The sequence below is a fragment of the Arachis stenosperma genome, chromosome 3 (assembly GCF_014773155.1).
Source record: "Arachis stenosperma cultivar V10309 chromosome 3, arast.V10309.gnm1.PFL2, whole genome shotgun sequence".
In the NCBI taxonomy this organism is placed as follows: domain Eukaryota; kingdom Viridiplantae; phylum Streptophyta; class Magnoliopsida; order Fabales; family Fabaceae; genus Arachis; species Arachis stenosperma.
This window is the reverse complement of record NC_080379.1, coordinates 103,538,700-103,565,664: the sequence shown is the minus strand read 5'-3', so window position 1 is coordinate 103,565,664 and position 26,965 is coordinate 103,538,700. Positions and strand designations below refer to the sequence as shown.

The following is a 26,965-nucleotide window of genomic DNA, read 5'->3' as shown; positions in this document are numbered from 1 at the left end:
TATAAGGCCATATTAAGCTATCCTTCTTATTCACTAAGCTGACAGGTGTTCTTAGTATTCTTTCAGATAAGTGGTTCGAAAAAAGGTTGTGAACTTTGTTAGCGTCCCATCCTTGGCCTTCAACTAACAACTCTTTAACTTTCATTCTTCCCACATTCTCTGGTGCTTCCAATCTGTGTTTTCCTTCAACCCAATTATCCCCCCAAACCTCTACTTCAGATCCATCTCCAATGCTCCAACTTCCTTTTCGTCTAAGAAAATTCCTACCTTCTAATATGCTTCTCCAGACCCATGATGCACCTCTATGCGCTCTGGCTTCCCAAAAATTATTATTAGGGAAATATATTGCCTTTAAGATAAGTGAGAATCGATTCTAAGTGTGGCTTAATACGAGGCAAAGTGGCAAACTGATTTGCCACACATCCTGCCTCAACACTATATATTTTGTCATTCAATTAAAAGTTTAAAACTATTTCTTTTTTTTTTTTGTTGAACGTGAATTAAAACCGGTTCTGAGTTGAGGACAAACTCCCAAACCGTACACGGGCTTAAATTGAGCCCAACAAATTGGAAGAGCAGGTTAAGAGAAGGGCTATCGCCTATTGGCTTTGCGATTATATATAACCCAAAAAAGCCCAAACAAAGGAGGGAAAAAGAAAGCACGATTCTGATAATAAAGAAAAGAACAAAAGACAATGGGTGCTAGTGGTGCTGAGTACTGATATTGTGGTCAGATATTAGCGTGATTAGTGATTAGTGATTACACATACTAATTGGTAAAAACTAAAAAGGAAAAATAAACGTAGATATTTCATTTCTGTTTCGTAAAACCCAAAACCCTACTTCCCTACTTCATCTGAGACTACACTTTCTTCATTATCCCCTTTCCATTCCTTCTCTTCTTTTCGACTTTTTATAATAAACACACAATTTCATTTTCCTCTCTCATTTCATTTCCCAAACCCACTGTCGAAGCTGCAATTCAGGTCAATTGCTCTCACATTTGCACAAGTTCATTCTCCTTATATCTTCTTAGCTCACACTCACTCCACTAATCCAAATTTCGCGGAATCACTTAATTTCAGCTCAGTTCAGTCAGTGATCTTCGTAGCACTGCATAAACGCATTTCCCGCTGATAATTTTCATCTAATTTTTTAGTTTCCATTAACACCTTCCATTTCTTGTTTGTGGCGGTGCAGATGAGAAGAAGCACCTAACAGCACGGACGGGAATGGAGACGGAGGAGGGAGAAAATGGAGTGATCGTGCCACCTCGTTCCGGTGCTGGTAAAAGCCTGTTCGGAATCGCCGCCGCAGCTTCTAGAAGGATGCAACAACAGCAACGGCATAGAGAGAAGGAGAACTCTAACGCTCCTTCGCCTTCAACTTACGATATGGCTGTAACAGGGAGAGTTAGTAGAAAGAAGAAGCATAAGCGTCTTCAGGAATTTTTTACAACGGACTATGATAATTTGAGGAGCGATGGTCCTCCTATTGGTCTCGAATTTGATTCTCTTCCTTCTCGTGCGTCTCTCTCTCTCCCTTCCTCTCTCTGGTTTATGCTACTGATTTGTTAATTAATTTGTTCGTTCTTCTTTTATAAGCCATTATTTTAAATTGTGATTTGTACAAGTAGAGCCATGGTCGTAGTTGCTATTCAGCTGCAGAGACTGCCAAAACTGCAATATTGGGATGTTTTAAACAATGACTTAATTGCAGTAGTTTGAACAGCAGCGGATTAATAGCTAATTAATTAATTTGTTATTCTTTATTTGAGAGTGGAGATTGAGGGAGTGAAGTTGTGTTGTGTTATTGCTTAGGGTCAGAGAGTTACACTCCTTCATATGTAGAGGACTACGGGCCCGCCAAAATGAGAAAGGTAACTTTTATTATCGTGAGGATGAATTTTTAAGCTTCTTGTGACACCCTATCTCAGTTCCTTTTTCCTCAGGTTTCCAAGAGTGCATGTGGAAGTCACCCAAGCTTTAATAAGAAAACATCAGTGAAGAAACATGGTATGGGCAAAGGTTTGATGACAGTCTGGAGGGCAACCAATCCTTATGCTGAAGACCTTCCAAATGACTTTGATTTTGATAGCCGAGAGCAAGGCACTCATCTAGTCTCAAAGTCTATGGTACAGAAACCAGTTCGTGAGAACAGAAGAAATAAAACACAGCACACGATAAATAAGTCTCAGGACAAGAGGAAACTTTCCATACAAAGAGAAATGGTAAATAAAATGTTGAGTTTTTCAGTATTCTGGTTGATTTTGCTGGACTTCGCAAGATTACAGCTTGCTTTTATCTGGCAGGGGAAATCTAATCTATATGTAACTCAGAACCAGTCATCGGAGGAAAAATGTGAACTTGCAGTGGATAGCGCAATATTTGAGGAGGGATTTGATCAAATTTCAATGTTAGTCGATGATGAGGAGCTTGAGATGAGAGAGTTCCGAGCAGGAATCAATATGCTGTTGTGTTCTGATCATCTTGCTGCAAGTGGAATGTTTGGTTGTGCACTCTGCAAAGGTAACTTTTGCAGGAATAACTTTTCCCCAAACGTATGTGTTTTGTTCTAGTGACTGCATGAATCTGAAATGTTCTGATTATTAGCAGTCACTGATTGCCTGGGTCCTTTACAGATGTGCTAGTTAAGTTCCCCCCAGATACTGTCAAAATGAAGAAACCTATCTGTTTGCAACCTTGGGATTCCTCTCCAGAAATTGTGAAGAAATTATTTAAGGTGCATATGATCAACTTTTTTTACTTGAGAGATCTTATTTTTGTGAATGCATATGTTTTTCTGCTATATTTGTACCTATGTGGAGATGCACTTCTCTATACATTTCTTTGAGTTACCCTTGTATAGTATACATTTTTACTTTGGTGCTGAATAAAGGCTGCCATGTTAGATAAAAGTGTAAAATCTAATTGACATATTTACAGACGTAAATGAAAGATTTAATTGTTTATATTAAGAACTATATATCGTAAGCGTTTTTTCTTTTCTCTAGAAGATTCACCAATCATAGGTGGGTAGGCCCCTTTATTTCCTAGTTTCTCATATTAGATCTTCATATTAGTATATGTTTTGTTCTTATACTTAGTGGGGTCATTTATCTGGGTGAGATCTGATGTCATTGTTGTTCTGCTCTGGCAATTGTCTCATATTCCAGAAAGATGTTAAAATAATTTTGAGCAAAGGTTTCTATCATCACTTTCTATCCTATTACTATCTCATTCTTTGCCCCCTTTTGAATGTTTGTGAGTAATTGGGATCTTATTTGTTACCCTACAATATCTGTTTGCTATGAATTGGAATAGGTTCCCTCTTTGATTATTTAAGACTGTTAAGCTTACTTTATTGAGAATATGATCTTGCTTCATTTCTTATTGTTTTGAAACTTATTTTAATTACAATTGACTCAAACTGTTGTAGAACTAACTTTCTGTTTGGCAGGTTTTCCATTTCCTTTATACATATGCTACAGTAGTCAATATATGCCCATTCACTCTGGATGAGTTTGTTCAAGCATTTCATGATAAGGTAATTTGTCATTGTTGACCCAGGATTATATTTCAGAAGCATTTCCAGTTTCTTTGTTTAATTTTCCAGTTTATGAAAAATGGCTTACATTGGTGGATATGTCTACCAGGACTCAGTTTTAATTGGAAAGACTCACATAGCCCTTCTCTCACTTCTTCTATCTGACATTGAAGTGGAGCTTACCAATGGTTTTTCACCTCATTTAAATAAGTCCTGCAATTTTCTTGCATTGCTTCATTCAGTGAGTACCTTTACCTCATATTTGTGTGGTTGTGATATCTTATGCCTTGTTGTCTATTATGCAGAATAGCTCACATTAGTCAATTATCGCTCAAGATAAGAATCCTTTACATGGTTTTAATAATGATTTGGCAGGTTGAAAGTCAAGAATATTCTGTAGACTGCTGGAGAAGTTCTTTGAATGCTCTTACTTGGGTTGAAATACTTCGTCAAGTGCTTGTTGCTTCTGGATTTGGTTCAAAGCAAGGCGCCTTACGAAGAGAGGCACTTAGCAAGGTATTTCAGACAAGATCAGTTTAATTTAGATGTAAACGAACCATTATATTACAAATACTTTTGTTATTAACTTATTATTGGAAAACACAGGTTTACTTATCCTTTGTCTACTTTACTATATACTAAGATGAAATAAAATAATATTCAAATATTATATTCCATACATATATTTACTACTATACATAGCTAATGCTACAACATACATGTGCTATGTTCTATAGGAGTTGAATCTTTTTGTAAACTATGGCCTACACCCTGGCACCTTGAAGGGAGAGTTGTTTAAAATCTTGTCAGAGCGAGGAAACAATGGATGCAAGGTATCTGAGCTAGCAAACTTAAAACAGGTAACCAAGCGTGTGCTGTATGATGTTTGTCCTATTTTAATTTGGAAATTAAGAAACTAACCAGTTTCAAGAAAGTGATTTAGAAAGAGGAAAGTACAAGTTGGATGGGAGATACTACTGCCTATTTTAAAATATCTTCATGATTGTTGTTATTAGATTTTTTGAAATATTAAGATGCTATTGTTTAATTTCAACTGTATTTTGATGTTTTGCAGATTGTAGAATTAAACCTTGATGGCACAACTGGGGACCTGGAATCTTTAATATGTTCCACACTTTCAAGTGATATTACTTTATTTGAAAAGATTTCACCATCTGCATATCGTGTGCGTATGAGCACTGTTACGAAGGACATAGATGATTCTCAATCAGATATGGAGGATGCTGGGAGTGTTGATGATGAAATCAATTACAATGATACGTTTAGCAGTGATGATGATTTTGAAAATGATTCAAGAGGCGCCAACATGAGAAAACTGAAGTGTGTTAACGGTCATAAAACCAAGAATAATATGCTCAAAGTATATACTGAAATTGATGAGAGCCATCCAGGAGAAATATGGTTGTTAGGACTGATGGAGAGTGAATATTCAGATTTGAAAATTGAAGAAAAATTGAATGCTTTGGCTGCTCTAACTGATCTTCTTTCCTCTGGTTCCAGCATCAGGATGAAGGTAAACTACTGAACTTTTTTGGCCTTGGATTGTAATCCTGCTCTCAGTTTCAAATTGAGGTATTCATCTTATCCCATAAAGTTCTGATACTAAATGATCTTTCTTACAGGACCCAACAAAAATCACAGCTGACTGCCATTCGAGCATCCAACATGGTTCTGGAGCAAAAATAAAAAGAGCATCGTCAATAAAGAAGCCGGGACCATTTTGGTACCAGATTGGACAAATGCAACATGCAAAAGAATTGAACTCATCTTTTCTACCATGTCCAGTAGATTCCACATCCTTAATCTCAAATTCCAGTAACCAGGGGGAGAAGGAAAAAGGGTCAATTGATTCACATCCCATTCAATCAGTATTTTTGGGATCTGATCGTCGCTACAATAGATACTGGCTTTTCCTCGGCCCTTGTAATGCTGATGATCCTGGCCACAGGAGGGTTTACTTTGAATCTTCTGAAGATGGTCACTGGGAAGTGATTGATACTGAAGAGGTGAATTTATAAGATTATTATTGTACATAGCTCTTCTTGATTACTGAATTTTTTTTTTCTAGTCAATTAGGAATTTTAGCTAAAACATTCTATTATATGCATTACTATTCAGGTGATGATAATTGTTTGTATTGGTTATCCTGTGTGCAGGCCTTATGTGCCTTGCTATCAGTGTTAGATGATAGAGGGAAACGGGAGGCTCATCTCATTGAATCTCTGGAGAAGCGGCAAGCATCTCTATGCAGATTTATGTCTAGGATTAAGGTTAACAGTACTGGAATGGGTTCTATGTTGCATTCTGATCAATCTGAGCTGGATATGGTTTCAGAAGACAGTTATTCCCCGGTATCTGATGTAGACAATCTGAATCTGATTGAGACTGCAAAAGACACACTACCTTCAGCAGGGGCTGTGATTATTGAAGCTGGAAAGAAGGGTGAGGAACAAGTGCAAAAGTGGCTCCGTGCTCAAGGATATGATTCTTGGATTTGGGGATCCTTTTATTTAGATCTTAACGTTGTAAAATATGGTAGAAGGTCTTATCTTGATTCTCTAGCGAAATGTCTGACTTGTCATGATCTTTATTGGAGAGACGAGAGACACTGCAGGATTTGCCATACCACATTTGAGCTTGATTTTGATCTAGAAGAGAGATACGCCATTCACAGAGCTACATGCTGTCAGAAAGAGGATGTTAATACATTTCCAAATCATAAAGTTCTATCATCACAGATTCAATCACTGAAAGCTGCAATTTATGCTATTGAGGTAAATTGTCATTCATCTGTTTTACATGCTGCCTTGGAATTGGATATATTGTACAATGTTGTAGTAGATTATGGGCACAAATGAAAGGTTTTCATGCAAAATCAAGGGAAAATATACCAAAATTTTTGAAAATTAGAAAGTGGTGTTGTGCTTTTGTGTGGATATATTTACTTTGTGCCACCTGATATGCTTTCGATGGTATCTCTGTTCGAGGGAAGTATATGGGATAAGCTTGTTACTTTGATCCAAAGTGTGCACACCAATGCTTTGTCAATGCTTGTCATCCTCTCCTTTTCACTGCTTCTCCAGCTTCCTGATATTTTTAATATTAATTACTTGCACTGATTTGCATATATGTTATGCATATTGATATTTTGAAGTTTGATTTTTCTGTTTCTCATTGCTCTGTTGCCCTTTGTGCAGTCTGTTATGCCTGAAGATGCCTTAGTAGGTGCTTGGAGGAAATCTGCTCATAAGCTATGGGTTAAACGACTCAGGCGCACTTCATCTTTAGTTGAGCTTTTGCAGGTTTTGTGTTTAGCCTTCTGCTTTAAGGAATTTCGCTATGTGCCTGAAATTATATTTCTCACAACTGACCTATTATTTCCTTTTCAATTTCCTAATCTTATAGGTTCTCTCTGATTTCGTTGGTGCAATAAACAAGCACTGGCTGTTTGAGTGCAACTTACCAGATAAAGTTGTTCAAGAAATCATTGCATATTTTGCATTAATGCCCCATACATCATCAGCCCTTGCTCTCTGGTTGGTGAAGTTAGATGCCATAATTGCTCCCTACCTTGACAGAGGTCGTCCTCAGAAGAAGCAGGGAATTGGTAAGTGTTTAGATACTTTCAACATTGTCACATAATACACCACGTGACATCCTGAGTTGCTAAATAGTTATAGGTTTCGTTTGTAGCTTAAATAGGGGAACCATATGCGATTGATTGTTGCTGAGATTTTCGGTGTTTGATAGCTATCTCTGGTTTTTCTCTTTCAGGCAATCATGGTCATTGCTGACGTGCTTCCATATATTGAGATAAAGGCATTTATATTATTGCAATTGAAATATAATACTGGAACTCCTTGTTCTGCACCCGGATGCGCCAGTGGTGTTCTTTTATTTGATCAGAGATACATTGCTGGCTCAACTTGGTTCCTAAATTTCAATCTGACAGCAATATGGCAAATACAGTACTGTGTATGTCGAAATCCTTTTCTTCTCGCATCTATTTTCTCGTTGATATATATTACAGGCAATCCTATTGATCAGATGTACAGCTTTAGTTTAGATCAATTATGGGTACCTAGAGGATTTTTGGTTAACTCCCACTCATTTTGTTTCTCCACTCTCACTTCTCTCCTTGCTTTACGATGTTTGTAGTCTTCTCATTTGAGAAATCAATTTTGTCAACTTCCTCAATAATGTTGGTACTGAACGAAAATAATTTGTATGACGAGAATTATAAGGTTGAGGTCTGAGCCCATTTATACAAGAAAATTAAAGTAGCGTGTATAATTTGCAATTACACTTGTTTAAATTGACCCAAAAACTGGATTGGGGATCAACCTAGTATTCATGGTGGAGTGTTAACATATTTCGTTTATTTTTTCTGTCAGTTGCGTTAAGCCAACTCTAATTCTATCGAAAATTTCCAATATTGATGATAATGGAATTGACAAACTGATTAAAAAGAGAAAATTCCAATTTTGTTTAGAGCCTTATTTGAAAAGTATAGAATTCAGAATTTTATGTTTATTTTTGTTAAATAATTAGAAATTAATTAAAATTATAATTTTAAAGTTATTTCAACACGCATTTATTGATCAAGTATCAAAGAATAATTTGGAAATGTTGAGCCATTGCTGCTTGTGCTAACTTTCTTTTTCCTTTTTTTTTTGGATTTTCATTGTATATTTTAGTTTAACATGTTAAGGACTAACCTGATGCTTATTTAAACCCCACTTAAGAGTTTAATATTGACCAATGAATTATTACTTGCACAAGACAAAATTCGGATACTTGATACTTATTTATGCAGACTAGTAAATTAATGGATTTAGATCTTCTAAAGTTTGAATTTCACTTTAGAGAGTAAAGTGTGATTTCATATTTATTCTTAGTCCCACCTATGAAATAAATGGTAAGAGATCACACTTTACTCTCTAAAGTAAAATTCAAACTTTAGCGGATCCAAATCCTAAATTAATTACTAGATCAATCCAAATTGGTTTGCATGTGCTAACTTTCCTTGGCAAATATAATTACTATTTAAATTCTCATTTAAAAGAGTAAAAATAAAGAGTGAATGACATTTAACATACGAGGTTAATCAAAATGAAGAAGGCTAGAGTGCTATCAGAATTTATTGCTTTTAACCATCAGTTAGTCATTAATGTTTAACAGTATGGAATAAAGTATGTTGTTGGATTACTAGGCTAAAAGAATCAGACTAAAGTAATTGAATTAATGGCTATGTGGCTAATGAGAACACTAACAAGACATTGAGATATTACAAAATACAAATTTAAACTGCACTCGCAGCAAACGTAGCATGACTGAGCCAAATTTGCAATTAATAACATGAAATGAATAAATAAAAGCCTGTCTAACAATAAAGTAAGGCAAACAAAACTTCAAAATATCCACGCTAATAGCTCTGTTGAGAATTAAGTAGATTCATATCATAGTTTAACAGTATTATTGTATTTCTGTATCAATGCCTATGGTAATGCCCAGAAGATTAATATCCTAAGTGGTGAACACATGACATCAGCCAACACGAGCTTTACACAGAATGAAAGGAGAAAGCAGAGTATAAGTGCAATCGCTTCAGTTAACATTGCTTACATACCTACAACAAAGATTGGCAACTTAAGAACAGAACTGGGGAAACTACAATAAATATAACTACTTCCTCTCAGCATCCTTACTTAAGAAATAATAATCAATAAATGTATAGGAAAAATCAAGATATAAGAGGCAACATCAGGTAACTCAGTCAAATATGTTTGAAAACAGCTTAAAAACTTAGATGGCTAAGAATGCAATGCCAAGAAAGGCTGAACCTGGAAAAGAACATCTTTCAAGACAACATGGCTGAACTTACCCAGTAGTGTGCCTGAAAGAAAATATTATTCTGCTCATAATCTGCGATGATGGTATTGAGATTAATGTCGATGCAATGAGATTCAACCTTCAAAAGGTTTGCTCATCTTCTAGCAAACTGGAACAGAGAAAGGATTCTGAAAGCAACTGATTTTTCAATATATAAAATATTAACAAATAAAGAAAACTAGAAAAGGGTCCTAATAGAGACTATGGAATGTTATTCAACCTTTCAAGGTTTAAGTTTTCTTATCTTAGAGCATATAGGAACAGAGAAAAGCAACACTAAGAAACTCATTTCAATGTATAAAATATAGCCCAATCCATATATATATACATACACACACACATACTAATTCTTTAACATTGCAATCTTTATGCCAATATATTAGTTGGACATCAAGCATGACTTATGAACATTAAATAATGTGCGGTTTCACACTTTCACAGGTACTTAACATGCAGTCATATACCAATATCATGTCAGAATGAATATAGATATCAGACTGAAATGAAAGCTCTAGATGACTATTTTTTGTGAGGCCTATAAATTTTACTCTTAATATATTATGGTTAATCGTTGCTCCTAATTACATATTGTCTATTTCCAAGAATGCTCCTAAAAGAGAAATGCGAACATCTATAATACAAGGTGAATAAGAAGTGAATTTAAATTGAACAAGCACAACAAATTTACACCAAGATAATACCCTTACAAGATTTATTAGGTCAAAGCTGCAACTGTTTCATATCCCTCAGTCTCAATAGTTTCTACAATGGATATGTCACCTGTCCTCGCAATTTTCCCTTTGTCCTGAAATTTCATAATAGGAAAGGTTCATTTGTGTTATTTTGCAGCACGAGTGCATTCATACTAAGTGTCAACACCTAAGATACATTTTTCTCTAAACTTCATGAGAAAATAGGGAGAAGGAATCTTGTCTAACTTCACTCTGAATCTTATCCATTCTCTTTAAGTTCAAAACTTATAATAGAGTGGAAGATCAGTCGCAACTTACCATAACATGAACATGTGTGGGATTTAAAAGATCCAGTATTCTTCGATAGTGAGTTATCATCATCAAAGAATTCTTTGGGGCACGTATACGATTGACTGCATTTGCAACATCTCTGAGTGCATCAACATCCAATCCAGAATCAATTTCGTCCAGAATAGCCAAGTCTGCCCCCAAAACCTGCACCACGGATGGAGGTAAGAGTAAAAGAAGTTAGGACAGAACAAACACTTATGATTCAATCACAACTTACAATAAAGAAACTAGGACTTAAACAGTACCGCAAGCTGCAAAATTTCATTGCGTTTGCGTTCTCCACCACTGAATCCTTCATTGACATTCCTATTGAGGAAGTCTGGCTTCATGTTAACAAGCTGGAGTTTCTCCATCAGGTAAGAGAAGCACTGCAAGACAGAACCACATATTCAGCTCAACAAACAATATCAGAAACAACTGGAACCATGCACAGCCCGATAAGACAAAAGATGACCCACCTCGAGTGGTCCAAGCTCAGGGAGGCCAAGCTTTCGCCTCCGTGCATTATAGGCCATGACCAAAAACTCATCATTAGAAACACCAGGAATCTCAACAGGGGACTGGAAACTCATAAAAAGACCAGCTAGTGACCGCTCCTCGGGTTCCATTTCAAGCAAATTCTCCCCTTTGAACACAACACTGCCTCCAGTAACCTCATAATCAGGGTGACCCACAAGAACCTGCAAAAGGAAAATCCATAATAATCGAATCAACTCTTTTCTTTTCCCTATTCACTTTCATTCCATGTATGGCATACCATAGCATCATAAATTCCTTAGCTTTACAGTAATCAAAATTCTTCATCGATACACAGAATAGCGTAGACTTTAATTGAGCAACCATCTTGAGCAGAAGACTAAAAATTCAGCTAAAAATGAAAGAATTTAGGAAATGAAGGTACCTTAGCAAAAGTGCTTTTCCCGGAACCGTTCTTTCCCATGATGGCGTGAACCTCTCCCTCGTTGACCGTAAGGTTGACGCCGTGGAGAATCTCGACGCCGGATTCCAGGATCTTCGCCCTCAGGTCATTGACTTGGAGCAGAGGCTGCGGGGTGCCGGCGGCGGAAGTGGCTCTGACGGCGAGTGAAGAGGGGCGGTGGCAGCGGTGGGGAGGAAGCGTAAAAATCGAGGGATTGAAAGCGGGAGAAGGATGGAATGTAAGTGATAAGAGTCCCATCTCACTCTCAGTCTGCAAAACCAGAAGCAAATACTGAAACAAAAAATCTCTTGTTTTTTGTTGACTTATTCGGAAGATGAGAATCCTTAATCCTCTTCTTAGAACTTACGATAAAGATCAAGATGATGATGATGGCCGTTTACTTTATTATTATTTCCCCCTACTAATCCCATCTCTCTCCCGTTTTCTTTCCTTCTTTTTTTTTTTTTTTTTGGTAGAGTCTTTCCTTCTTCATCATTTTCGCTTTTGTGGACACGATCATATGAGCGTCAGAAGCCCAGAAAGGACACAAGGGCCAAGCCTAAGCCCAAACAATTCATTCGTCGTGCCGGTTCTTTTGAGATCTATTACTCCGCCAAAAAAGAAAAGGTCTATTACGACACGTCTTTTACTTCGTAGTTTGTACTTTTTTGATATCTAGTCCAAAAACAAATGATTTGATCAAGCTTTCTCGTTTTTTCATGAATATGCTTGCTTGGAATATAACGGACTGTGCAAATAAATCTTCCATGCACACTCTTAGGCAATGTTTGGTTGAAAGGAAAGAAATAGAGAGGAAGAAAATAGAAAGGAAAAAAAGGAAAGGGAATAAATTGAGTAGATTTTTATTTTCTTTAGATGTGTTTAGTTGGAAGGAAAATAAGAAGGAAAGAAATGTTATAAAAAGACAATTTTACCCCTATATTATAATATATATTGAAAAAAGTGAAGGGATAGTATTGGAAGTAGAGAGAGAAACATTAGTTTTCTCTCCATTTTCTTTCCAATGTTGGAGAGAAAAAAAATTGGTGGGCCCCACCAGTTTTTTTTCCATCCATTTTCTTTCTCCTCAATTTTCCTCTTCAACCAAACAATGAAAAATAATCATTTTCCTTCCCATTTTCTTTCCTCCATTTTCTTTCCTTCCATTTTCCACTCAAACAAACATAGCATTAGAGAAATAAATGAATAGTATTATATTGACATCACTTTACTCTTTTGAAACTAAAGTTAGTGCAGAAAGAGTGATTGTGTACTAAAAATATAAATTTTTTGTACATAAATAATTTTTAAAATAATTTAAAGATATAGTAAAAAAAGAGTCAAGTTCTTCTTAAAAGTGTTGAATAGAAGGATAGAACCCAAAAGAATATGTTGAAGAGTTGAATTTTTTTTTAGTGGGAACTAAATTGGTGAAAGTGGATTGATTGAATTTGGAGTGTAAAGAGTGTCATCTAGTTAGAAGAAAACCAAACTAAATGTCCATTCACTAATGTCACATGTTATGAGCTTTAGTTTAACTTGTGAAAATCAACTTCTTCCCTTTCTAGTTGAAAAGATTTGAAGTACCTAAAAATATTTGGGGTAAAAGGAGTAGGCCAAACATCACACTATAACCATTGGACAATAGATTCCCTCCTCAAAATGGTTTGACACTATAAAAGGACATCAAGCCACCTCTTTAAAGGACTTTTCTTTGAAACTTAGAAGCCAAAAAATTTATCTTTTTCTCTTCTCAAATTTCTCTCATTGTTCTTCATTTTATTCATCAACTTCACAAGTGAAATTGGCATTCGGGTGTTCCACCAGAACACCCAACAGCAATTAATCAACCCCTATCCACTTTAAACAAAGCTCATTCATCCTCTTCTGACATTTGTGGAGGTTTCAACACTTGTTCTCCACCTTTATTCCTCATCATTAGTTCTTGTATTATTGCTTATTTGCTATTAATAAAAGTATTTTTCTCACAAGTTTACTTACCCCGAATCTCTCATCTTAATCATTTTTCATTTAATCTATTTTTCACAAAACTCACTCGAATCACTTGGTGACTCCACTAGGGAGGAACACTTCGACGTGATGGCTGAGCCTAGCAATACTCGTTCTGGGCAGAATCGACCACCTAGGCGACATTCAATAACCCCTCAGAACCTCAATCTCATCTTGGGATCACTTCAAGATGAGGACGGGCACAACCAAAAAGAAGAACACATGGAGCAGCAGAATCTGGGTGCAGGAGGAGAAGGAGCTCATGCCTACGTGAATTTCTTCACACCCCACGTTGGAGGTACCGTTGGTCCACACACTCATGTAACCATCCCTGCTCATGTGTATAACTATATGATAGACAACCAAACAAAAATGTAAAGTTTGATCACGGAAATGATGGCTAGGGATCAAACGAGGTATAGAACCTCTTTCACCACCTCCAGTCGTGAATCTGGAGAATACGGAGGAAGACGAGAACACCCGATCACTCGTAGAGAGTTGGCGTGTATCATTGACAAGAAGGGCGTTCACGTGGTATGCCAAGTTGAAAGCCAATAGCATCAACACCTGGGAGCAATTAGTGATGGAGTTCTGCAACAAGTTCCTAGAAGAGGATCCCTCTATGCACATCATGGACCTAGGAAGGGTAAAACAGAGACAAGGAGAAGGATTGGTAGCATTTTTCAAGAGATATAGAGATTAAGCTTTACTTTGCATAGACACCCTCCCAGAGCCACAATTGATATACGGGTGTATTAGAAATGTGGAAGACGGATCATAAATTTATCTTTCTATGAGCAACACAAATACTTTCTCTGAGCTCTTAAAGGGAGCATATGACATAACTGAGGTAGTAAAGCATAATGAAAGGAGATCTAAAGAAGTTTTTCCCTAGAGGTGTGTGCTGCTGATGGCAGAGGCAGAAGGCCTTCCTATTCTAGGGGGCTAACAAGAGCAGTCCTCCACCCCCGCTGCCCCTCTCCAAAGCTCAGGCCATGGTTGTCGTAAATGGGTGGTTTGAGGATGGAACATTAAATCCCAGAATAGATAGAGAGCCACCAATACCTGAAGATCTGAGAGACCCAAAATATTGCAAGGTGCACCGGAATAAGAGCCATGGAGTGACTGACTGTTATGTGGTGATGATGATGTTTTATAGGCAATTGAAGGAAGGGAAGATACTCCTAAATGGAGAACAAAACCAAAAAGGTGTAAAAAGTACTCCTTTTCCTCAACACAATGTTGGAATGATAGGTGTTGAAGGAGAGGTAATGCTGACAGAGATTGTAGATGAAGCATAAGAGATGGTCACCATGGAGGAGTCCTTGGATGAAGACACATTGACAAGAGGTCTTTTGAAGTCCTGAGGGTGTAGAATCATGTTCAACCAACTTGGCTTGGAACCCCATGGTGCACGAAAATTACACTTACACTATGTAATTCTGCACAACTAACCAACAAGTGCACTGGGTCGTCCAAGTAATACCTTACGTAAGTAAGGGTCAATCCCACGGAGATTGCCGACTTGAAGCAAGCTATGGTTATCTTACTATTCTTAGTCAGGATACCAATAGGGTTCTTTAGTTTTAGTTGTAAAAAGTGAAAGAGCATGAAATGAGTATTTGTTACGCAGTAATGGAGAATGTGTTGGAGTTTTGGAGATGCTTTGTCTTCTGAATCTCTGCTTTCTTCCTGTCTTCTTTTTCACACACGCAAGGTTCCTCCTATGGCAAGCTGTGTGTTGGTGGATCACCGTTGTCAATGGCTACCATCCGTCCTCTCAGTGAAAATGGTCCAAGTGCGCTGTCACCGCACGGCTAATCATCTGTCGGTTCTCACTCATACTGAAATAGGATCCATTGATCCTTTTGCGTCTGTCACTACGCCCAACCCTTGTGAGTTTGAAACTCATCACAGTCATTCAATCCCTAAATCCTACTCGGAATACCATAGACAAAGTTTAGACTTTCCGGATTCTCAAGAATGCTACCAATGGATTCTAGCTTATACCACGAAGATTCTGATTAAGGAATCCAAGAGATACTCATTCAATCGAAGGTAGAACGGAGGTGGTTGTCAGGCACGCGTTCATAGATTGAGAATAGTGATGAATCTCACGGATCATCACATTCATCATATTGAAGTGCGAATGAACATCTTAGAGAAAAACAAGCATGTTTGAATAGAAAACAGAAATAATTACATTAATTCATCGAGACGCTGCAGAGCTCCTCACCCCCAACAATGGAGTTTAGAGACTCATGCCGTCAAAAAGTACAAATTTCAGATCTAAAATGTCATGAGGTACAAAATAAGTCTCTAAAAGTTGTTTAAATACTAAACTAGTAACCTAGGTTTACAGAAAATGAGTAAACTAAGATAGATAGTGTAGAAATCTACTTCTGGGGCCCACTTGGTGTGTGCTGGGGCTGAGACTTGAGCTTCTCATGTGCCTGGGCTATTTTTGGAGTTAAACATCAGGTTGTGACCTGTTTTGGGCGTTTAACTCCAACTGGTAACCTATTTCTGGCGTTTGACGCCAGAATGGAACATAGAACTGGCGTTAAATGCCAGTTTACGTCATTTATCTTCGAGCAAAGTATATACTATTATATATTGCTGGAAAGCCTTGGATGTCTACTTTCCAACCCAATTGAGAGCGCGCCAATTGGACTCCTGTAGATCCAAAAAATTCAATCCGAGTGCAGGGAGGTCAGAATCCAACAACATCAGCAATCATTTTTCAGCCTGAATCAGATTTTTGCTCAGCTCCCTCAATTTCAGCCAGAAAATACCTAAAATTACAGAAAAACACACAAACTCATAGTAAAATCCATAAATATGATTTTTTCCTAAAAAATAATAAAAATATACTAAAAACTAACTAAAACATACTAAAAACTACATGAAATTACCCCCAAAAAGTATATAAAATATCCACTCATCACAACACCAAACTTAAACTGTTGCCTGTCCCCAAGAAAATAAATAAATAAAATAGGATAAAAAGAAATCAAGAAGCAATAATATCTCAGAGTTTCAAGTGAAGCTCAGATTCTAATTAGATGAGCGGGGCTAGTAAGTTTTTGCTTCCGAACAGTTTTGGCATCTCACTTTATCCTTTGAAATTCAGAATGATTGGCATCCATAGGAACTTAGAATTCAGATAGTATTATTGATTCTCCTAGTTTAGTATGTTGATTCTTGAACACCTCTATTTTATGAGTCTTGGCCGTGGCCCTAAGCACTTTGTTTTCCAGTATTACCACCGGATACATAAATGCCACAGACACATAACTGGGTGAACCTTTTCAGATTGTGACTTAGCTTTGCTAAAGTCCCCAATTAGAGGTGTCCAGAGTTCTTAAGCACACTCTTTTACTTTAGATCACGACTTTAACCACTCAGTCTCAAGCTTTTCACTTGGACCTGCATGCCACAAGTACATGGTTAGGGACAACTTGATTTAGCCGCTTAGGCCTGGATTTATTTCCTTAGGCCCTCTGATCCATTGATGCTCAAAGCCTTTGATCCTTTTTACCCTTGCCTTTTGGTTTAAAGGGCTATTGGCTTTTTCTACTACTCCTTCTTTTTTTTCATTGCTTTTTCTTGCTTTAAGAATCAATTTCGTGATTTTTCAGATCATCAATAACATTTCTCTTGTTCATCATTCTTTCAAGAGCCAACAATTTTAACATTCATAAAATTTAATATAAAAAATATGCACTGTTCAGGCATTCTTTCAGAAGACAAAAAGTATTGCCACCACATATAAATAATTAGAATTTTCCTTATTAAAAACTCGAAAAAATATTGCCTCCTTTTTCTAAAAATATACTATTTTATTCATGTTTGATGATGATGAGAAAAATAAATTATAACTTATTTGGAGATAAAATCAAAATAGAGATACTAATTACTACTACTCATATATAACTTCTAAGGTAAATTTCTAATAAGAACAATTATCACAGAGTTAAGGCTAAGATTAGGACTCAACAACCTTTATTTTGGGAGATGGATGCTCCTTTAATCTTTGGGGTGCTTGGCCCTTCAAGAGATAGCTTCTGATGCTTCAGTTGCTTCAGTTCACGCCCTTGCTCTTCTTGTTCCCTAAGCAGTTTGCAAAGCATGCTACTTTGATTTTGCTGTTCTTCCTTTAGTTGGTCCATAGCTTCTTGCAACTTGGTGACAGCTGCTTCAAGACACTCCCAGTATTCAATTTGAGGGATTTTCGGGAGGAACTCCTGTGCTTTCCTCTTGATGGGGTCGTCCTGCACTTGTTGTCCTTCCATTGACTTTTTGGTGATTGGTTGCTCAACTGAGATATACTCATTTACTCCCATCTTCACCCCAGCATCTTTACATAGCATAGAGATTAAGCTTGGATAAGCCAATTTGGCATCTTTGGAGTTCTTGTTTGCAATTGTGTAAAGTTCACAAGTGATCAGCTGATGAACTTCCACTTCTTTTCCCAACATAATGCAATGGATCATTACTGCTCTTTTGATGGTGACTTCAGAGTGGTTGCTAGTGGGCAGTATAGAACGTCCAATGAAGTCCAGCCAGCCTCTGGCGACTGGTTTGAGATCTCCTCTCTTGAGTTGATTTGGGACACCTTTTGTGTTGGTTGTCCACTTGGTTCCAGGGAGGCATATGTCTTCTAGAATTTCGTCCAAGCCCTTATTTGTTCTTATCATTCTCCTATTAAAGGAGTCTGGGTCATTTTTCAGCTGAGGTAGCTTGAAGATCTCCCTGATTTTGTCAGGGTGGAGGTGAACAATCTTCCCTCTGACCAAAGTCTGATAGTCATAGAAGGCGGTTCCAGCTATTCTCTGCCTGTTTGTTTGTCACAGATTAGAGTAGAATTCCTGAACCATGTTTCTTCCCACCTTTGTTTCAGGATTAGCTAGGATTTCCCAGCTCCTAGTTCGAATTTGGTCTTGGATCTCCAAATATTCGTCTTCTTTCAAATCGAATTTAACTTCCGGGATCACTGACCTTAGACCCATTATTTTGTATTAATGGTCTGAATGTTCTTTGGTTAAGAACTTCCCTTGATTCCAAAGTGATTTCGTAATATTCTCTTTCTTGCCTCTTGGAGTGGTTTGTTTTCCCTTAGGAGCCATGATCTTAGTGGGTATTGGTTTAGTGATCACGGATAAACACACAAAAATTAGAGGTTTACTTGTCCTCAAGCAAAAGAAAGGAAAGGAGAGGGATAGATGGAGAGCCAAGTTTGAATTGTGGAGGAGAGGAGGGAGCCGAACGTGGATTTAAAGGGGGGTGGGTTTTCAAAAATTTTGAAGAAGATATGATAGAAGATATGATTTGTAAAAGATAAGTATGATAGAAAAAAGATGCAATTTAAAATTGAAAAGATATGAAAGATATTTGAAAAAGATAAATATGAATTTTGAAAAGAAGATATGATGAGTTTAAAAAGATTTGAGAAGAATTTAAAAAGATTTGAAAAAAATTCAAAAAGATAATTGAGTTTTGAAAAAGATTTGAAAAGAAGTTGAAGAGGATTTAAAAAAAAGATTTATGTTTAGAATTAAGATACATTTGATATCTTTGAAAAAGGATTTGAAAAATTAGGATTTATAATATGTTTATGCAAGAAATTATGGATGGAAACATGAAAATTTGAAAAAAATCAAGTTGGGAACAAAAACTTCCTTCCTTCCACAATCCTGGCGTTAAACACCCAACTGCTTCATGTTTTGGGCATTTAACGCCCAGTTGGTGCTTGGTCTGGGTGTTTAACACCCAGCTGTTGCTTCTAGCTGGCGTTAAACACCAGAAACTCCTTTATCACTGGGTGTTTTTCTGAACACCCAGGACGCTGTAAATCTGGCGTTAAATGCCCAGAAGCTGCTTCTTTCTGGCGTTTAACGCACAGATGGCTATCTCTACTGGCGTTAAACGCCCAGTAGATGCTTCTTTTGGGCGTTTAACGCCCAAGACAGCTCTTACTGGCATTTTCGCACCAGTGGGTTTCTTTTTGCTGTTTTATCCTCTGAATCCTTCTGTAACTTTGTGAACTCATACAATTACTATTTTACCTTGAAGATAATTAATATGAACTTGTAAACTTTTCATGTAATTAACAAATAAGCTTTGTTAATGGCTGGGTTGCCTCCCACCAAGCACTTCTTTATTGTCTTTAGCTGGACTATTACTGAGCTTTAATCAAGTCTCAATTTTGAGCATTCTTGCTCAAAATTGCTTTCAAGATAATGTTTGACTCTCTGTCCATTAATAATGAACTTTTTGTCAGAATCATTATCTTGAAGCTCTACGTATCGATATGGTGACACACCTATAATAACATATGGTCCTCTCCACCGGGATTTCAATTTCCCGGGGAATAATCTGAGCCTAGAATTAAACAGCAGAACTTTCTGTCCTGGCTCAAAGACTCTGAATGACAGCTTTTTTGTCATGCCATCTTTTTGCTTTCTCTTTGTAAATTTTTGCATTTTTGAAAGCATTGAGTCTGAATTCCTCTAGCTCATTTAACTGGAGCAATCGTTTTTCTCTAGCTAACTTGGCATCAAGGTTTATGAATCTGGTTGCCCAGTAGACCTTATATTCCAGTTTCACTGGCAAGTGGTGATGTGTGGAAAACGATCCGACACAAAACTCACTGGCAAGTATACCGGGTCGCATCAAGTAGTAATAACTCACTTAGAGTGAGGTCGATCCCACAGGGATTGAAGGATTGAGCAATTTTAGTTTAGTGGTTAAATTAGTCAAGCAAACAAGTGTTGATTGTGTGAATTTGTGTTGATAGAATGTAAATTGCATAGAATGTAAAGCGGAATGGGTGAATTGCAGGAAATTAAAGGGAACAAAAAGAAATAGAGCTGAATCTTAAAGAACAAGAAATTAAATGGCAAAAACTTAGAACGCAAGAAATGTAAATTGCAGAATCTTAAATTGCAAGAAATGTAAATGACTTGAATTGTAAAGGGAATTGGGAATTGGATTTGCAGAAATTAAACAAGGAAAAGTAAATTGCAATAAACAGGAAATAGAAGATGACTTGGATTGAATCAATCTTGAAGCAGGAATGTAAATGAGATTGAAAAGCATTAAACAAGGAAAGTAAAATTGGAATTCAGACCCAAGAGACTAGATAACCAAGTCTAGATCTCAATGCCTTCCTAGATCCAACAAAAAACAATTGCAAAGGAAATGAAGAATTGTAAATTGCAGAGAAAGTAGAAGACAGAAGCAATTAACCAAGATGAAAATTCAATTGTGCAGTAAAATGAAACAGATAGATCTCAGGGTGAGATTGAAACAGAATTCCTTCAATTCTCCAACCCAAGATCCAAGCTAGTGCAATTGAAATTAAAAGCAAGAAAACTAAGAGGAAGAGAACTCAATTCTCCTTCCCCAAGACTCAGAATTAAAAAGGCAATAACCAAAAATGTAAAAGTGAGCTCTCTGTAACTATTCTAAAAATTCTAAAAAGAAAAGCTCTCCTAAAACTTCAAATCCTAAGCTATTTATACACTTTCTTTACATGATCCTAGAGCCTTCAATTGGGCCTTGGCCTTGATGGAATTGGGTTGAATTAGGCCTCTGTTGCTTGCTCTTGGTGTTGGGAAGAAATCCACTTGTGAACCGGGCCGAGTGACTTTCACGTTTGAGCCAACGTTTGAGGTCAAACGTTGACTCAAACGTTGCTGTGTGAACCATGATGCAGAGGCCCAAAATGCTGTCATCCACGTTTGGCTCAACGTTTGAGGTCAAACGTGAGCTCAAACGTGGATCTCCCCAAGCTTCATTTCTGGCCAACGTTTGGCCCAACGTTTGAGGTCAAACGTTGGCGCAAACGTTGCCTTCCCCTGGTGCCATTTTTCTTCTTGGTGGCGCCAACGTTTGCCTCAACGTTTGAGGTCAAACGTTGGCGCAAACATCCCCTTCCAGGAGCTTCTTCTTCAGCCAACGTTTGCCTCAAAGTTTGAGGTCAAACGTTGGCTCAAACGTTGGCTTTACTCCAGGGTGTTCTTCAACTTTTTGTAACCTTCTTCCAAGCCTTGCTTCACCTGTCATCAATCAATCAAAAACATCAAAGTTGTGCTTCAAATCATGAGATTGTTTCTCTTCCAAAATATATGACAATTATAGCACAAAATCTCATGAAAATGCATCATTTTATACATGATTGACTGAGGCAGAGATGATATGAATTTCAACCCAAATGGCTTACTTATGGCTTAAGAAAGTGCATAAAACTAAATAAAAGTAAAGAAAAAGATTAGTAAAACTAGGCTAAGATGACTTGTCATCAAGTGGCAGGCTTTTCTATACACAAGCTGGTATGGAGAGGTCCCTATAGGAGTCTTGAATGCTGTTCTGTATGCCCACAAAGCATCATCCAAGCTTCTTGCCCAATTCCTTCTACGGTTAATCACAGTCTGTTCCAGGATTCTTTTAAGTTCTCTATTAGAGACTTCAGCTTGCCCATTTGTCTGTGGATGATATGGAGTTGCTACCCTGTGGCTAACTCCATATCGAACCATAGCAGAGTAAAGCTGTTTATTGCAGAAATAAGCGCCCCATCACTGCTTAGTACTCTAGGGACACCAAATCTGCTGAAGATATATTTCTGGAGGAATTTTAGCACTGTCTTAGTATCATTAGTGGGTGTTGCAATAGCTTCCACCCATTTGGATACATAATCCACTGCCACCAGAATATAAGTGTTTGAGTATAATGGTGAGAAAGGCCCCATGAAGTCAATACCCCATACATCAAACAACTCAATCTCCAAGATCCCTTGTTGAGGCATGGCATAACTGTGAGGCAGATTGCCAGATCTTTGGCAACTGTGACAATTAAGTACAAACTCTCGGGAGTCTTTATAGAGAGTAGGCAAGTAGAAGCCACATTGGAGGACTTTTGTGGCTGTTTGCTCACTTCCAAAATGTTCTCCATACTGTGATCCATGGCAATGCCAGAGGATCTTCTGTGCTTCTTCTTTAGGCACACATCGACGGATTACTCCATCTGCACATCTCTTGAAGAGATATGGTTCATCCCAAAGATAGTACTTTGCATCCGAGATCAATTTCTTTGATTACTGCCTACTATACTCTTTGGGTATGAATCTCACAGCCTTGTAGTTTGCAATGTCTGTAAACCATGGTACTTTCTGGATGGCAAAGAGTTGCTCATTTGGAAAGTTTTCAGAGATCTCAGTAAGAGGGAGGGACGCCCTTTCTACTGGCTATATTCGGGACAAGTGATCTGCTACTTAGTTCTCTGTCCCTTTTCTGTCTCTTATTTCTATATCAAACTCTTACAGAAGCAACACCCATCTTATAAGTCTAGGTTTTGAATCCTGCTTTGTGAGTAGATATTTAAGAGTAGCATGGTCAGTGTACACAATCACTTTTGATCCTACTAAATAAGATCTGAACTTGTCAATGGCGTAAACCACTGCAAGTAACTCTTTTTATGTGGTTGTGTAGTTCTTCTGTGTGTCATTTAAAATACGACTGGCATAATAAATGACGTGCAGAAGCTTGTCATGCCTTTGTCCCAACACTGCACCAATGGCATGGTCACTGGCATCACACATTAGTTCAAATGGTAATGTCCAGTCTGGTGCAGAGATGACTGGTGCTGTGACCAGCTTAGCTTTCAGAGTCTCAAACGCCTGTAGACACTCCTTATCAAAGATAAATGGCGTGTCAGCAGCTAGCAGATTACTCAGAGGTTTTGCAATTTTTGAAAAATCTTTTATAAACCTCCTATAGAATCCTGCATGTCCCAGAAAGCTTCTGATTGCCTTAACATTGGCAGGTGGTGGTAATTTTTCAATTACCTCTACCTTAGCCTGATCCACCTCTATTCCCTTGTTCGAAATTTTGTGCCCAAGGACAATTTCTTCAGTCACCATAAAGTGACATTTCTCCCAGTTTAAAACTAGGTTAGTCTCTTAGCACCTCTTCAGAACAAGTGCTAGATGGTCAAGACAGGAGCTGAATAAGTCTCCAAATACTGAAAAGTCATACATGAAGACTTCCAGAAATTTTTCCACCATAGAAAAAATAGAGAGCATGCACCTTTGAAAGGTTGCAGGTGCATTGCACAGACCAAATGGCATCCTTCTGTATGCAAATACTCCAGATGGACATGTGAATGTTGTTTTCTCTTGATCTTGGGGATCTACTACAATTTGATTATAACCTAAATATCCATCCAGGAAGCAGTAGTATTCATGACCTGCTAGTCTTTCTAGCATCTGGTCTATGAATGGTAAAGGAAAATGATCATTTCTGGTAGCTGTATTGAGCCTTCTATAATCAATACACATACGCCACCCTGTAACTGTTCTTGTAGGAACCAGTTCATTTCTTTCATTATGAACCACTGTCATGCCACCCTTCTTAGGGACGACTTGGACAGGACTCACCCAGGGGCTATCAAAAATAGGATAAATAATCCTAGCCTCTAGTAATTTAGTGACCTCCTTCCGCACCACCTCCTTCATGGCTGGATTCAGTCGCCTCTGTGGTTGAACCACTGGCTTAGCGTCATCCTCCAATAGGATCTTGTGCATGCATCTGGCTGGACTAATACCCTTAAGATCACTGATGGACCACCCAAGATCTGTCTTGTGTGTCCTCAGCACTTGAATTAGTGCTTCCTCTTCCTGTGGCTCTAAGGTAGAGCTTATGATTACAGGAAAGGTGTCACCTTCTCTTAGAAATGCATATTTCAGGGATGGTGGTAATGGTTTGAGCTCAGGTTTAGGAGGTTTCTCCTCTTCCTAAGGGATTTTCAGAGGTTCTATTATTCTCTCTGGTTCTTCCAGATCAGGCTGAACATCTTTAAAGATATCCTCTAGCTCTGATTCGAGACTCTCAGTCATATAGACCTCTTCCACCAGAGAGTCAATAATATCAATGCTCATGCAGTCGTTTGGGGTGTCTGGATGCTGCATAGCTTTGACAACATTCAACTTAAACTCGTCTTCATTGACTCTCAGGGTTAATTCCCCTTTTTGTATGTCAATGAGGGTTCGTCCAGTTGCTAGGAAAGGTCTTCCTGGAATGAGAGTTGCACTCTTGTGCTCCTCCATTTCCAGTACCACAAAGTCAGTGAGAAAGGCAAATGGCCCAACCTTGACAATCATGTCTTCAATCACGCCTGATGGGTAATTAATGGAGCCACAGCAAGTTGGAGACATATCCGGGTTGGTTTGACTTCTTCAGTCAAACCAAGCTTTTTGATAGTGGATGTATGTATTAGGTTTATACTTGCTCCAAGATCACATAGAGCTTTCTTGGTACAAGTATCCTCTAATGTGCATGGTATCATGAAGCTTCCGGGATCTTTAAGCTTCTTTGGTAAGCTTTTCAGAATGACTGCACTGCATTTTTCAGTGAGGTAAACTTTTTCAGTTTCTCTGCAATCCTTCTTATGACTTAAGATCTCTTTCATGAACTTAGCATAAGAGGGTATTTTCTCAAGTGCCTCTGCAAACAGAATCTTTATTTCAAGAGTCCTGAGATAGTCTGCAAAGCGGGCAAATTGCTTATCCTGTTCCGCTTAGCAGAGTTTCTGAGGATAAGGCATTTTGCTTTGTATTCCTCAACCTTAGTTGCTGCAGGTTTATTTCCTACAAATGTGGTTGGAGAAGCCCTTTTAGAGGGGTTGCTATCAGTACTTGTATGTGTCTGATCCCTCACTGGCATTTGAATGCTAGGGTTGGAAGCTGGAGTGGCATTAGATGCCAACTCCTTACCTGTTTCTGGCGTCTGAATGCCAAAACTGAGCTTCCTTTGGGCGTTCAATGCCAACTCCTTACTTATTTCTGGCGTTTGAACGCCAGAACTGAGCATGGGTTGGGCGTTTAATGCTAGCTCTCCACCTCTTCTAGCGTTTGAGTGCCAGAATTATTCCTCTTTGGGCTCTTACTATCCTCAAAGGGGTTTTGGGTAGTAGTTTGTTCATTTCTTGGCTTCCTGCTGCCTTGAAGTAAGGTATTTAATATTTTCCCACTTCTTAATTGAACTGCTTGGCACTCTTCTATTATTTGTTTTGATAACTGCTGTTCTGTTTGCTTCAACTGCACTTCCATATTCATATTAGCCATTTTTGTGTCTTGTAGTATCTCCTTGAATTCGGCTAGCTGTTTTGTTAGAAAATCTAATTGCTGATTGAATTCAGTAACTTGTTCTGCAAGACTGAGTTCAGCAGTTACTGTTTTAGCCTCTTCTTTCATGGAAGGTTCACTACTTAGGTACAGTTGCTGATTTCTGGCAACTGTATCAATAAGCTCTTGAGCTTCTTCAATTGTCTTTTTCATGTGTATAGATCCACCAGCTGAGTGGTCCAAAGATATCTGAGCTTTCTCTGTAAGCCCATAATAGAAGATGTCTAACGGCACCCACTCTGAAAACATTTCAGATGGGCATTTTCTTAGCATCTCTCTGTATCTCTCCCAGGCTTCATAAAGGGATTCATTATCTCCTTGTTTAAAGCCTTGGATGTTCAGCCTTAGCTGTGTCATCTGTTTTGGAGGGAAATATTAATTCAGGAATTTTTCTGATAGCTGTTTCCATGTCCTTATCATGTACTGTGTCAGTAATTTGTAAAAACTGTGCCAGAAACTCTGTAGGTTCTTCCTGTGGAAGACCAGAATACTGGCAAATTTGCTGCACCATGATAATGAGCTGAGGATTCAACTCAAAACTACTGACTCTGATGGAGGGTATACAGATACTACTCCCATATGAAGCAGTAGTGGGGTTAGCATATGACCCCAGAGTCCTTCTGGACTGTTCATTTCCACTTAGATCCATGATGGAGAAAGGGAGATGACGTGGATTTATTTTATTATAAAAAAGAAATTTTCGAAATAATAAAATAAAATAAAATAAAAACTAAAATAAAAATAAAAATAAAAATTTGAAAATATTTTATGAAGATTTTCGAAAAAGTGAGGAGAGAGAAAATGGTTAGGATATTTTGAAAAAGATATGATTTTTAAAAATCTTAAAAGGATAAGATTTGAAAAATTTTGAAATTGAAATCTGAATTTTTATGAAAAAAATTCGAAATAATTGCTTAAAAATAGTTAGAAAAGATAATTTTTTTATTTTTAAATTTTATTATGAAAGAGAAAAACACACAAAAGACACAAGACTTAAAATTTTTAAATCCAATGCTTCTTGTTTTCGAAAATTTTGGAGGAAAAACACCAAGGCACACCAAAGTTAAAAATTTTAAGATCAAAACACAAAGGAGACTCAAGAACACCTTGAATACTCATGGTGTGCGAAATTGTGATCACTACTTTTCACAACTCAAATAATCCCTAGTAATGGCTCCAAAAACTTGGTGCTCAATACCATGGCATAAACACAACTTTGCACAACTAACCAGCAAGTGCACTGGGTCGTCCAAGTAATAAACCTTACGCGAGTAAGGGTCGATCCCACGGAGATTGTTGGTATGAAGCAAGCTATGGTCACCTTGTAAATCTTAGTCGGGCAGACTCAAA

The 26,965-nt window shown here is 37.7% G+C and overlaps 2 protein-coding genes across 7 annotated transcripts; one reads left to right on the top strand and one right to left on the bottom strand.

The window, feature by feature from the left end:
• Positions 1 to 811: 811 nt before the first annotated feature.
• Positions 812 to 7,929, top strand: LOC130969674 (homeobox-DDT domain protein RLT3). Of its 3 annotated transcripts, none has more exons than XM_057895517.1 (16): positions 812 to 986; positions 1,201 to 1,524; positions 1,821 to 1,879; positions 1,952 to 2,230; positions 2,312 to 2,528; positions 2,642 to 2,742; positions 3,460 to 3,546; positions 3,656 to 3,787; positions 3,922 to 4,062; positions 4,284 to 4,406; positions 4,622 to 5,080; positions 5,190 to 5,573; positions 5,724 to 6,341; positions 6,765 to 6,869; positions 6,973 to 7,174; positions 7,342 to 7,929. In XM_057895517.1, exons 2-16 carry the CDS (start codon positions 1,233 to 1,235, stop codon positions 7,359 to 7,361), a joined length of 3,219 nt encoding a protein of 1,072 aa, XP_057751500.1. In that variant the 5' UTR covers positions 812 to 986; positions 1,201 to 1,232; the 3' UTR covers positions 7,362 to 7,929. The 3 variants fall into 3 exon arrangements, with proteins under 3 accessions (XP_057751500.1, XP_057751501.1, XP_057751503.1); XM_057895518.1 differs by having other exon boundaries at positions 820 to 1,089; XM_057895520.1 differs by having other exon boundaries at positions 820 to 1,094.
• A 923-nt stretch (positions 7,930 to 8,852) lies between these two features.
• Positions 8,853 to 11,829, bottom strand: LOC130969221 (ABC transporter I family member 6, chloroplastic). 4 transcript variants are annotated; one of them, XR_009081820.1, is made up of 7 exons: positions 11,404 to 11,829; positions 10,961 to 11,182; positions 10,748 to 10,870; positions 10,470 to 10,646; positions 10,167 to 10,264; positions 9,452 to 9,597; positions 8,853 to 9,196 (listed from the first exon to the last, which is right to left on the bottom strand). XR_009081820.1 is itself a non-coding variant. In XM_057894863.1 (7 exons), exons 1-5 carry the CDS (start codon positions 11,677 to 11,679, stop codon positions 10,175 to 10,177), a joined length of 888 nt encoding a protein of 295 aa, XP_057750846.1. In that variant the 5' UTR covers positions 11,680 to 11,829; the 3' UTR covers positions 8,853 to 9,196; positions 9,452 to 9,492; positions 10,167 to 10,174. The 4 variants fall into 4 exon arrangements, 1 of the variants encoding a protein (XP_057750846.1); XR_009081819.1 differs by having other exon boundaries at positions 9,452 to 9,587; XR_009081821.1 differs by having other exon boundaries at positions 9,452 to 9,568.
• Positions 11,830 to 26,965: the final 15,136 nt, after the last annotated feature.

What these genes read in the sequence shown, in the direction of transcription:
- LOC130969221 (XM_057894863.1), bottom strand. Translation starts at nt 11,679, where the DNA reads ATGGGACTCTTATCACTTACATTCCATCCTTCTCCCGCTTTCAATCCC. An exon ending in GGAAAAGCACTTTTGCTAAG is followed by an intron (nt 11,183 to 11,403) that starts GTACCTTCATTT and finishes TTCCTTTTGCAG; the next exon opens with GTTCTTGTGGGTCACCCTGA. An exon ending in CCACACATGTTCATGTTATG is followed by an intron (nt 10,265 to 10,469) that starts GTAAGTTGCGAC and finishes ATGAAATTTCAG; the next exon opens with GACAAAGGGAAAATTGCGAG.
- LOC130969674 (XM_057895517.1), top strand. Translation starts at nt 1,233, where the DNA reads ATGGAGACGGAGGAGGGAGAAAATGGAGTGATCGTGCCACCTCGTTCC. An exon ending in TTCTTGCATTGCTTCATTCA is followed by an intron (nt 3,788 to 3,921) that starts GTGAGTACCTTT and finishes ATGATTTGGCAG; the next exon opens with GTTGAAAGTCAAGAATATTC. An exon ending in GAAGAGAGGCACTTAGCAAG is followed by an intron (nt 4,063 to 4,283) that starts GTATTTCAGACA and finishes TATGTTCTATAG; the next exon opens with GAGTTGAATCTTTTTGTAAA.